The sequence below is a fragment of the Protobothrops mucrosquamatus genome, unplaced genomic scaffold, assembly GCF_001527695.2.
Source record: "Protobothrops mucrosquamatus isolate PMUCROS unplaced genomic scaffold, P.Mucros_1.0 scaffold5, whole genome shotgun sequence".
In the NCBI taxonomy this organism is placed as follows: domain Eukaryota; kingdom Metazoa; phylum Chordata; class Lepidosauria; order Squamata; family Viperidae; genus Protobothrops; species Protobothrops mucrosquamatus.
In genome coordinates, this window is record NW_015386392.1 from 2,824,729 (window position 1) to 2,838,047 (window position 13,319).

At 35.1% G+C, this 13,319-nt stretch overlaps 1 protein-coding gene across 2 annotated transcripts in view; it reads left to right on the top strand.

Annotated features, from left to right (window-relative positions):
- The window catches only part of PRKAG2 (protein kinase AMP-activated non-catalytic subunit gamma 2), a 236,948-nt gene extending 224,063 nt beyond the window's left edge, over positions 1 to 12,885 (top strand). For both annotated transcript variants that reach the window (XM_015832534.1, XM_015832533.1), the window contains 8 exons: positions 459 to 504; positions 1,141 to 1,195; positions 2,066 to 2,192; positions 3,451 to 3,616; positions 4,360 to 4,397; positions 5,437 to 5,583; positions 9,452 to 9,545; positions 12,138 to 12,885. In XM_015832534.1, coding sequence (XP_015688020.1) covers positions 459 to 504; positions 1,141 to 1,195; positions 2,066 to 2,192; positions 3,451 to 3,616; positions 4,360 to 4,397; positions 5,437 to 5,583; positions 9,452 to 9,545; positions 12,138 to 12,169 — 705 coding nt within the window. In that variant the 3' untranslated portion in view covers positions 12,170 to 12,885. The remainder of the gene's footprint in view (positions 1 to 458; positions 505 to 1,140; positions 1,196 to 2,065; positions 2,193 to 3,450; positions 3,617 to 4,359; positions 4,398 to 5,436; positions 5,584 to 9,451; positions 9,546 to 12,137) is intronic.
- The last annotated feature ends 434 nt before the right edge of the window (positions 12,886 to 13,319 follow it).

The window sequence follows — 13,319 nt, forward strand, 5'->3', positions numbered from 1 at the left end:
CTGGGAGACTGGACAGACACTTGTCTGAGATGGTATAGGTTTTCCTGCTTGAGCAGGGGGCTGGACTAGAAGACCTCCAAGGTCCCCTCCAGATTCTATTCTACTCTGCTCTGCTCTGCTCTGCTCTATTCTACTCTACTCTACTCTACTCTACTCTACTCTATTCTATTCTTAGGCATGAAGCCAGCTGGATAACTTTGGGACACTGTTTCTAAGAATCAAGTCAAGAAAAACTGCAGGGATTTGTCTAGAGTCTAGACAGTTGCCAGGAGTCAGGAATTACTTGAGGGTGAATACTCATATACACACTACCCAAAAGCTCACCACTTAGAAAAGAACTCCCATAAAATCCCCTTTTCTTCTGTTCTCAATATTTTTATTCAAAGGAAGATGCCCTTTATTTTAATAACTTTTTAAAATATAAGTGTCTAGCCTTTTTTGTCTTTCCTTTTTAACAGGTACAAATCTATGAACTAGAGGAGCACAAAATTGAAACATGGAGAGGTAAGTATATGTTATAAAATGAATGTGATCCTCCAAACTAGCTGTGCAGCTCTCTTGTTTACTAGATCTTTTATCATCCCCAAATCTAAGAATGGTAATATACCCGTAAACAGCTCATATCCTAGAATGCAGAACTAACTTAATGTGTCTCGATGCTTGTCCCAGTAAATCAGTGTTACTTTTCCTTGGACGTCTATATTTTTTCATTCACATTATCTTTCTCATATAATTGTTGCAGTGATTTTCCCCTAGTGGAAAAACAGTTCCATTGTAGATAGTGATTGAGTCTTGTCTTAGTTTTATTTTATTGAAGATGAGTCCTCTAGACCCCGCTATGTGTCATAGAAAAATACTGATAGCCTATTTGATCTACTGAGTTAAAAAAAATAAATTAGCCTTCTGAAATGTAAACACTTGGGTAATTCCAAACTTTCTCTAAAATACTTTCCACAACTTTATAGTATAGTGACCTCTAGTGGTTATTTGGTTCTAGTTTTTCCAGTTTTCTCTGTTTATTATTAGTTTTGAATTAAAAAGCCAATAGGTGCTTGTTTCTTTATCACAGATATGTTTATTGTTATGAAATAGTTATTGAATAGTATAGGTTTATGAAAATATTCTTTTTTAATTATACAGAGCTTTATTTGCAAGAAACCTTTAAACCCTTAGTGAATATTTCACCAGATGCAAGGTATATTTCTTTACCTTTTTATTTGTAAATTCTATTAATGTTTTATTATAAACTCGGTTAATGCATTTTTATCACACTATTTCAAAGAAGTTCTTAAGACTAATTCAATATCTGTCAGAAGTTATGGTTTTGACGGCAGTCATTTATCTGATGCTCACTTTAATGCTCTTTGTATTGATGACTTCTATTGATGAGTTTGGAGACATGATGGCTCAGCAGTTAAAGATGCTGAGCTTGTCAAGCTGAAAAGCTGACAGCCCAGGTTTGAGACCTAAGTGCTACACAACAGAGTAAGCTCCTATTACTCGCCCACCTAGCAGTTTGAAAGCTGCAAACGCGAATAGATAAATAGATATCATTTTAGTGGGAAGGAAATAGTATTCTGTGCACCTTGTATAGTCATGCTGGCTACGGAAAATGTTTTCGGACAATATTGGCTCAGCTAAGCAACAAAGATGAACACGCTTCCTAGAGTCGGACACAACTGGATAGGGGAAATCTTTACCTTTATAAATCAGTTATCAACTCTGAATTATCAGCTTACTTGTCACTATCAATAACTTTGAGTCTTGATAACATTTTTCCTTCTCTACTGTATATCTTTCCACAACTCTCATTATAATGATTCTTCTCCTAGAACGTTCTTTTTATGTTTTGATATACTTATTGGTATGTTGATATTAAAATATATGTAACATGTCTAGTTGAGAATTAAAATTGTAAATTTTTCAGTTTTCACAATTTCCTTGAATATTGTTTATTAAGAATCATTTATACTTTGGATTTTGAGTAATTCTTTTGTAGTGGGAAAATGTCTTTTTGAAATAAGTCAATAGAATATACTAATAATTGTAATAACTTTTTCTTTAGCCTTTTTGATGCTGTATATTCACTGATCAAAAACAAAATCCACAGATTACCAGTTATTGATCCTGTGAGTGGAAATGCACTTTATATACTTACCCATAAAAGAATACTCAAGTTCCTCCAGCTTTTTGTAAGTAGAACTATAATTTTATTTAATTTATCTAGTAAATCAATTGTATGAATGTTAAAATTATCCCGGGTCTGTGTCAATATACTCATTACATGTACCTTCTAGTTGGCAAAATGTAAACAGCAGTATATTGACTGGTCAGTTTGTCTCTAAATCACAAATTCTACCTTGTGTAGAAAAGCACAAGCATAATTTAGTAAAGTCTAGTTTACTAGCTGCATATGGCATAGGTATGTGTAAGGCAGATAATTTAGTCTGCATCTCTTCTATTAAATTTAAAATGGTATATGAAAGCCTCAAGCATTCCAATTGATGATGGGTGATGGAGATCAGTATCTATGCCAGTGATAGACTGAGTGCCCAAACCCGTCTCCGCCCCTACCCTGCCCGCTCCACCCGTTCCGCCCACCCGCAGGGCCACCCACCGCCTCCATGGCCCGCCGCAGCAGATTGCCCAGCAGCGCCATGGCGGCCATGCCCTCTGCCCGCGCCCTGCAGCATCATCTGCACGTGACAGGGCGCGAGGGCGGCCATGGAGGGAGGCTGGGGTGATGGTGCGCGTGTGCACAGAGAGGGCTCTGAGTGCCACCTCTGGCATGCGTGCCGTACATTCGCCACCACTGATCTATGCCATCCTTTGACAACCATGGCATATGGAAGGTTGGAACATGGAATGTAAGAGAAATAAATAGTAAAAACATGATCTGACAGGTGAAATGAAATGAAGAACAATAAAATTCAAACCTGTTGGCCCTGCTGAAGTAGACAGCTTCTCAGAGCTGTCAGCTTGTCCACCTGTGTTTTAGATCCCTGCCCCTCCTGATTCATTAATGTCTCCTGGGAGGGGGCAGATGGAATACATATTGGAAAGAGACATACAGTTTCCATGACACATACAGGAACAATTAACACTGAAAGTTTCAAAGCTGTGAAAGTTTTATCTAAGATGATTTCTGACATTCCAAATAAGACAATGGTAAAAGTGCAGTATTCCATTGAAAAAAGCATTCTGAGGATGAAACAAAAGAACTGAAAGCTGAATATTCATGTTTAAACAAATGTGACATTTAGATTTGAGTTTACACACTAATTTCGGGTTTACTAAATTTTAGAATTGGTGAAGATTTATTGAAGTGAAAGAACTGAAGAAATAAATTCCTCATGCAGTTTTTTTTTTTTAAAAAAGTACTGGCTTATGTATCTGGAAAACGCTTTTCAAATTATTGTTTTTTTAAATTTGTCTTCTATTTTTTTCAAGGTGTCAGAAATGCCAAAGCCTGCCTTCATGAAGAAAAATCTGGATGAACTTGGAATAGGAACTTACCATAATATTGCCTTTATACATCCAGACACTCCTATCATTAAAGCCTTGAATATATTTGTAGATAGAAGGATATCAGCACTACCTGTTGTGGATGAGTCAGGTGAGTAGTAAGGATATCAAGTTTGCTACTACTTGTTGTGAGTACTAAAGACTGGAAATATTTTTAAATTTTAAGACAACCACAAAATGCAGATATGCAGAAATGAGATCTGAAGAACTTTTGCCCACATTATATCAAAATATTGTGCATACCTTATTAGAAAAAACTTTGAAGATTTCATTGTTTATTTAGATCAGTGTTTCTTAATGTTGGCAAATTTGGGATGCATGGTTTTCAACTCCCAGAATTCCCCAGCTAACATTCTGGATAACTTTTTCTATAGCTTCATTTGGACGGTTTAAAGAAAAGAAATAAATATTATTCCAAGAAGCCCTAGAAATAATATTTCTGGGAACTAACATACTTCTACAATATCATCTGGGAGTTAGTCAGCTGAAAAATCTGGCTAATCACCCCATGTCATCCTCAATGTGGTGTCATGCTGCCCCAAAGTCCACAAAACAAATGAGATTTGTTCCAAGGGTAAGTCATTCACCAAGATTGTTAATGTTCCAAAACAGCATCTAAATTTGTAAACAAGGATATGTGCTTCAGTGTTCAGGAAAACATTCTATTCTCATATTGAATTTGCAATTCAATTGTTTAACAGAGTTCATGGTTTTTTCTTAATTGTTTTCCTTAGCCCATAAAGCTCTTTCCAAAATGTGGAATCAATATTAACTAATTTGGTTTGTCAATTATTTGCAATCACATTATAAGACTTATTTATCTTCCCCTTTTAGGAAAAGTTGTAGATATTTATTCCAAATTTGATGTTATAGTAAGTATTATTTTTATTTTTTATAATACTTTTTGACTTTCACTGTGACCACTCTGTAATATGCCCTGGTTCATAGGGTTAGGGTTATTCTTATGAAGTTATTTCGTTAATATGTTAAATAATACTTGGAAAGCATCTTTATAACCATTATACTAGTTCTCCCCCCTCCTCCCCCAGACTACTAGTGCGGTAGTCATAATGTAGATCATACTCCGAGTTCATGTAGCATATGTTATTTCCAAAGGCAAAGTATGATGCAGTCAGAAATTTTCTTTAGCATAGTGAGTTTTACATAAATATTATAAAGTGACAGCACCAAAACTGTTAAGTAAAAATGAGAAGAAAAAATAAATTTGAGGTTTTATTTTATGAATACCTTTTGCTTTAATCTAAAGCAATCTAAAGTAACTAATCTAAAGTATTCCAAGGATACTTTATAAAAATGGGAATAAAATTCTTGGTTGAGGAAAAAACTACTGAGCAATAGTTTACAGTATCTGACGCTTCAGATGAAACAGTGCTATCCTGTCTTAAAATCAAAGATGGGAAATGAGAGGGATTCTGTTGCTTTTTCTTGCTTTTTTCTCTTTTCATGATCATTGCCCCCTTTGAATTCAAAATTATGGGGAGCTCATATCCATAGTCTGCTACCGTAGTTAGAAAGGGCTTGATAATTGTCATTAATGAGAATGCTGGGACAAAATGAAAAGAAAGGGAAATACTTAGTTGAGAAGAGATGGACAAGCAACCATACTCTTCTTCATATCTCCCACCCCAAGATCTTTAATTTTAGAGTTAAAAATTAAGTACCACTAATGTGCAATATGCATTGTTTTAACTAAAACACTCTTTTCTTGCACCCAATTAACCCAAAATATGTATGGTAATATCATTGGGGCACATACAGGCTTGTCTACTTTACTTTTTCCCCATTAGTTAAATCACAACATGTGGGTCACATTCTGGAGTAAAATAATAAAATGTATTAGCTGCACATAAAAAGTGGAATTGAATCATCCATAACTGCCTTTTTTTCTAGAATCTTGCTGCTGAAAAAACTTATAATAACTTAGATATCACAGTGACACAAGCTCTCCAACATCGCTCTCAGTATTTTGAAGGTGTTGTGAAATGTAATAAGCTGGAAACGCTGGAAACAATTGTGGATCGGATAGTTAAAGCTGAGGTGAGAATTTGGGAGGAGGGCACAGTAGTTTTCTGAATAGCGCTGCTTATGAAATTTACAGATGAGAGTAAATAAATAGTAACAGTATAAGAATATCATGATATAATACAAAATGCATTAAAACTTAATCCAGCCACTTTTTTTAAAAAAAGTGCAATAAATTTATTATATGATCCTTTTATTTTTTACACTTATTTATAAGGTTTGTTAAATTTCCTAATTAAATATACTGCTTTTATTGAGATTTCAAAGTGGTCTTGCTATGTAAATATAGATAGTTTAGAAAAAGTTTGTTGATGTGAATGGATTAAACCATCAAAACATTTAAGAATTGCTAGGAACAAATGTGTTGAAGATGTGTGAGAACAGCATGATAGAAACATTCTGTTAACACACCTTTATGTGATAATTAAAGTAGCTTAAAAAGTGAATAATAAGAAACTGTTCAACCTCTCACTTTTTTAGCAATCAGCAATCTATTCTAAATAAGGAATAATTGAGATGTACCCTCAAAACACTGCATATCTTCTGCAGGGTAAAGCTGTTTTTTTGCTTTGCTTTGATTGCAGGTTTGATTCACTTGCAGACAACAGGCCAGACTAGAAATTTATCCCCATTCCATTTTCAACAAACTTTTCATGAAATTCTAAAATGTTTCATGTATCCTAAAATTTTATTACTTTCTGCTTTCTCCAAGTAGCATTTGACTGGATTTTGAGAATGTATGGATAATCTTCCCAATAGCCGTTCATCACTTATCTAAGCTCATAGTTTCTTTTTCCAATTCTTTTCTTCCAACCACCATCTTTTCAAAATATAATTAGAAAAAAATCTCAAAAGGTTCTGAATTATTTTCTGTACCACTAAAATCAACAATGGCTTTGAAATATTTTGCTCTGTGGCCAAATGAAGACAGGAACAAACTACGAAAAAGTCAAGAGGCAAGCAAAAAGGAGTAGGGAGCCCTATATATGCTTTTTTGAGCCTCTGCAGCAAAGAAAGATGAATTTAACAAACAAATTAAATATAGTTATGTGTTATTCAGGAGCCCATTTGTGTAAGAAAATTACCAAACATGGAAAGAAAGATCAATTGATTAAATCTGTGCAGTATTCATAGACACATTGAACCCTTTCATCATAATCCTACGTAAAATATCACCAATATAAGATAAACATCTATAAAAATAGAATTTCCCCCCTTTTCTGTTTCTTTCCTGTGTTCCCCATTTGTATCAGGTGGGTATGACTGTTCAAATACAAGAGAAGAGGAGCTCTAAATTGCCTGGCCGGTAGGTGGTTCACCTCTGTCCTCCATTGTTGAAAAACCTTGACTTGATTCTGTGTGCTTACCATTTGACAGAGTGCCCACCCTTTCTTTCATCAGTTCTTTTCAATTCACAATATTTCCTAAAATGGACACAAAATGAGAAAATAGTAGCAAGAAGAGTAGTTTACAGGGGTTAGGAATCTGGGCCCCTCCAGTAGCTGTTGGAACAACATAGCCTAGCTAGCAAGGCAGTGCTGGGAGTTGAAGTTCAGTACATCTAGATTCCTCATTCCTGCTGCAAAATCTCAACTCTATTGTAGGAATGAGCCCTTAAGATTCCGTTTAAGGTAGGAATGTTAGGTAAGATCATTTAGCAAATGATCATTTAGCAAAGCCTTTTATTTTTCCAAAGGATAATACTCTTGAAATGCCCTGGGGAAGCGATAATGTGTTTGCCTTTTTAATCAAATGAACATCTTTCCCTTGATCCTCTGACCCATTCCAGTTAATACTGTTGCTGTCAAATGTTGAGAGTCAAAAAATTTGAGACCATTTTTCACTTTCATATATAACTCATTTGTATTAACTTAAACTGTAAGTTACTAGATCAAGAGAAAGGGTATCTTGATCTAGATGAGGTCTATAAGACCCTCACTTGGATTAAATGATAAGTGGAGTGAAAAAAGATCAGCTGCCTATTGGTTTCATATAGATGTTAAATAGAGGAGTCCTAGTTTTGGGAGTTGCAACTTGGTCATTAAGTGAAGCAGTTGATAAGGGAAACTGCAACTCTGCTTATGATCTTTCTTTAGCTTTCCTTTGATCTGCAAACTTAACAGAGATTGTAAATGCAAGGATTGGATATACAGCTTTTCATTGCCCTTTTAACTGCAAAAAATGTTAGAGACAATTGCTAAACAAGGACTATCTGTAATATGAACAATATAATAGAATCTTGTGAACTTTCATATTATAATTGCAAATACAGTTCTTTTATTCCAATTTTCGAAGGTATCAAACAACCCAGGAGATTCAGTAGAATCACAAATTGCAGTTTGTTTTATATGAAAGCAATATCTGATCCAGAAAAATGAGGAATGGCTTACAAATAATCCAATTTACATTATTTGAGTTTAAAGCGATTTTCCTATCTTGACTAACAGAAGAGAATATCAGTACTTGAGGTTAAACTGTAAAGTTTTTGGATCCAAGTTCTGAGAGCACCAAGAACTCCACATATCTTTACTAATGGGAATTCCCTGATTCAGACATAATGCCAGTATTCAAAGATTCTACTAACTCTAATTATGGTTTGTTTATTTTGTTCATAGTCGCTCAAACTGTTATGGCAGTGTTCACAATTTAGGTTTAATAAATTAACAAATTAAGCTTAAAAAGCTTAATAATGGCTTACCACAAAATGTGCGCTTGGCCAGTTGCAAGCTGTGATTAATATGGCCTTCTGAATTATTTCTCCTCTCACATAAAGAAGGGGGAAATGCATGTAGATGCAGAAGACTTATTCATCTTTTAACTCCTGTAATATCCAAATCTCAACCTAATATTACAGATTGGATTTGCCTTCCTTTGTCTCTCCTGTCCTCCTGTTGGCTATACCTGTATTCAGTTAGCTAAAGGTAAAACATGGGAATGTGCACACACACACACACACACACAACTTCATAATTTGGTAAGGTTATACATAAACAAGTTTTTGCTGTCATATACAGTAAACTTTCTCATGATCTTCAAAAATAATACATAACTTAAATAGGTTAGCTACTCAAAATGTTTCCTGGGCAAATGCTATCATACTATACTGTTTGGAGCATAAATTAAAAAACATGCAATTAGGATAAAGCTTTTATTAGGTTGTTCTAATTTTAAATATAGTTTATGTTTGAAAGTGATAACATTACACTTCACTTTTATCATAAAAATAGACTTGTTGGCTTTAGCCTGTTCCTTGTTACATTACATTTCATTATTTAGTTATAATCTCTATTTTTATCAAGAATCTTCTACTTAAATATATTTATAACCAGTCAAATTTTTTGCTGAATATTCTTACCTCCCATTCTATTAGAATAATGCAGAAATAGCTATGTACAAGGGGATCATTGCTAATATTTTGTTAGTTTTTCAACAATTACTCTTGATTACCTGCATGAAATTAACCTGTTCTAGTGTAGAATATGTAAGCCTTTAGTTTTACCTAAGTCCACAGAAAGGACCTATGTTCCAGTGCACAGAACTGATAGTTAAGAACAAGACTTGGAATGTGTTGCAGTGGCATATTGTCAATAAAGCTAAATGTAACTTGATCCAGACATCAGATGAGAATTTGGGGAAACAGATGTCATTGCTAATGTTTGCTCTTTGTAGACTACATAAATCACTTCAGTAAGAATGGCTCTCTAAAGGAGAACAAATCCACTTTTTAGAAAGTACTTAAAATGTTAACGTTAATTTGATTTGGAAACTAAGCATCCCTCTAAATAAGATAATCCAGCTGTCTCTTAACCTGAATATTCTTATTTTTATTGTGCTTATGAGGACAATTGGATAGCCACTATTGTTATGTGCATTGTGTTTGCAGGTTCATCGGTTGGTGGTTGTGAATGAAACTGATACTATTGTTGGTATCATCTCCCTCTCTGACATCCTCCAAGCATTAGTGCTTACGCCAACAGGTATGAGTTCCACATTTAACTAGTAAGTGTTTTCTCTAGCAACACGACATATATTTTATATTGATTTTTATCTTTATAACAAGTCGTAAAACATAGGCAGACTATGAAAGGACTCTCCATTGAACTTTAAGAGAACGAATAAGGATATTTTTATGCATGCACCTCTCAAATGTAGCAATAATTCATTTTAAATCAGCATATTCTTTAGATATAATCCTCCAATTTAAAAAAAAAATCATTAAAACTTGGTTGCTCCAAAGGTGCTTTTTCAAGAGGCAACAGGACTTAGTTGTTTTTCTTTATAGACGTTTCGCTTCTCATCCAAGAAGCTTCTTCAATTCTGACTGGATGGCGGGGAATGGAAGGATTTATATTCCTTGCAGACAGCTGGTCATTTGCATGGGGCAGAAAACATCCTGCAGAAAACACAGCTCCAACTTCTCAACATTTTCTGCAAGTGACCAGCTGTCTGCAAGGAATATAAATCCTTCCATTCCCCACCATCCAGTCAGAGCTGAAGAAGCTTCTTGGATGAGAAGCTAAATGTCTTCAAAGAAAGCAAATAAGTCCAGTTGCCTCTTGAAAAATCACCTTTGGAACAACCGTGACCTGGATGACTGACAATCTCCATAAATCTTAATACTTGGTCCACATGCAGTTATAAAAATAGGAATCTCATTTCCAATTTCTAATTGGCTAAGCAGATTGTTCTAGGTTTAGAATCCAGTGATCCTCCAGTGGTTAAGACGCCAGGCTAGATACCAGGTGAGTTCTAGTCCTACCTTAGGCATGAAAACCAACTGGATGACTTTGGACCAATCACTCTCTCAGTCCAGCTCACCTTACAGGGCTGCTGTGGGGAAAATAGGAGGAGGAATAAGTATTAGGTAAGTTTATTTTTATTTATTTATTAAGTTTATATGCCACCCACTTCACAGTTGAGCGAACTTGATGTTTCTGCCTTGAATTATTTATAAAAATAATAAAGTAGGATTAAAAAAATCTTAAAAAATAATATCATGGGTGAGTATGTTTTTACATTCAGTATATACACTGAACTTTCTTAAACATCACAAGTGAACAAGCAAATTATTATTGTTCAGTACATTTGACATTTATAGAGTACTGATTCAGTCTCAACAGAAAAGTTTAAAATAAATGAAAGACATTAATACATTAGCTGCACTAGAAGTTAGTTATACTTGAAGTTTAAAAGTATATTGTAAATTAGAAATATTCCAGTTAATCTAAATATGCATAAAAAGATTTTTTGGGGCAGAATACATAAGGGATTTGAAGTAAATTATGAAGTTGGAAGTGGATGTAATCCATTATGGGCATATACAGAGGCCTGGCATATTCAGTGCATTCAGAAAGTATTCAGACCCCCTTCATTTTTGTCAATTTTGTTATGTTGCAGCCTGATTCTATATGTTGAAATTCATTTATTTTTCTCATTAATCTATACTCAATACCCCATAATGACAAAGTGAAAACAGAAGTTTAGAAATGTCTTATCAATTGGGTTCTTGGCCACCTCTCTTACTTCTCCCCTGATTGCTCAGTTTGATCAGGCGACCAGCTCTTGGAAGAGTCCTGGTTGTGCCAAACCTCTTCCATTTGAGAATTACGGAAGCCACTGTGCTCGTAGGAACCTTCATTGCAGAAAAATTTTATTGTACCCTTCCCCAGATCTGTGCCTTGAAATAATCCTGTCTCTGAGCTCTGCAGGCAGTTCCTTTGACCTCATGGCTTTTGCTCTGCTACAGCACGGGTGTCAAACTCGCCGCGTCACATGACGTGTCGTGACTTTTTTCGCATTGCCAGAGCTGGGGTGGGCGCGGCCTCTGCATGATGCAACTGACTGTGGGCTGGCAGTTTGACACCGCTGTGCTACAGTATGCATTGTCAGCTGTGAGGCCTTCTATGGAGAGGTGTGTGCCTTTCCAAATCATATCCAATCCATTTAATTTACCAGAGGTGGATTCCAATCAAGGTGTACAAACATGTCAAGCGATTCAAGGGAAATGGGAGGTACCTGAGCTAAATTTTAAGTGTTATTGCAATGGGTCTAAATACTTACGCCAATGTGGTATTTTTCTTTTTAATAAATTTACAGACATTTCTAAAATTCTGTTTTCACTCTGTTCTCATGGGGTACTGAATGTAGATTAATGAATTTCAACAACTGTAGATTCAGGCTACAGCATAACAAAATTGACAAAAGTGAAGGGGGTTTGAATATTTTCTGAATTCACTGTATATAAGCCTTTATATAGAAGGAGTAAAGTGTGAGTAGCACTGGGCTGAACTAGACAGTGCTGGGCCCAATCCGTCTGTGCAGAGATCCTTATCCCTCCTCAGATTTTGACAGCTCAGTCTGTATTTCTTACACAGACTAGTATGAGTCACTAAGTAATTTCATGAAGTACAATAGGAATAGAAAAGAGAGGAAACAATCCTAACACAGATAATGCACTGCAAGAGAAACGTATTTGAAGGGAAACCATGAAAAAGCAAGATGTAAGGGGGAAAATACACGCTTGCTGTACAGAAGAGCCAGAGATGCATCTATTTGCTATTTATTAACAGGCGCCCGGCAAAAGGAGAGTGGAACTGAATGACTGCTTTGAACAGAACTACCTTGGAAAGAAGAATTCAAATAAAGTGGCTGGGTCATCTTTGCCTCAAGAACATTGATGGCAGTAGAGAAGAGTCAAGTGATGATGAGAATGTGTGTGTATTAGGCTAAGTGATGGATAGTCTATTATTTCCCAGTGACTGTCGCAAAACAAGCAGCATGACAAAAAGCTTCTGTATTCAATGCAGGCTTGCATTTCAACATGTTTGCCAAAAGATTTCACCTGATATCCATCTCAAATGCACTGGAAAAGAATAGCATTTAATGTTATGTTTTAATCTGATGCAAGTCACTGGTCAGCAACAGAGATCTCCGACATAAGGCAAGTGTATGGCATATTCATATCAGAGTGCCTTATGTCAAAAAGCCAACAATATGTCATCACTGTTGCCCATAGTAAAAGAACGTGTGAAACAAGACACTATTTGAACATTCAAGTCGCTAAGCCTAAAACCAAATCAATTTCAGTTATCGTTAGATTTGTTCTAAAAGCTGTAATTTAAATACCAGTAGATTATTTTAAACTTTAATTACAACTGTGTGTTTCTAAATGTTACATTCTGAACAGAGATCGTAAAACAAAACTGATTAAAAGCAGCTTTATTTATTTTTATTTCTGCAATTTTTACACATCTTTGGTGGATAGTTAAAACTTCACCATATTCATTAATAAAGCATTGATTCATATATAAGAAGCAAATTTCTCATTACTGAAACAGATGATAGAAGCCATCTTTACAGATGCATTACACAAAAGGTTGAGAAATTGTTTATTAAATGTATTGCCATGCAACATCTTTGTCCACAAAAGAGAAATCATATAGTGGTAACCTAAATGAATGAAGTATGTTGAATTTAAATTGCCAGAAGGTAAGAATATAGTGCTAGAAATCTGTCTACTACTAAAACTCTTTCCTATAAGCTTTAACTGGGTGAAATGATGCATCATATGACAACAATTTTTGAATCAAGGTTAACTTACAGAAAGTGTCTAAAATCTGGGGTCCATGACTCCTGAGGAAATGAGATTAGAAGTTGTGGCTTTTTCATCTCTGGTCAAATGATGCTCATTTTGAACAGTTCTATCAAATCTATAACAGTTTCTCAGCTACTTTAATATTCCCAATGTTTTA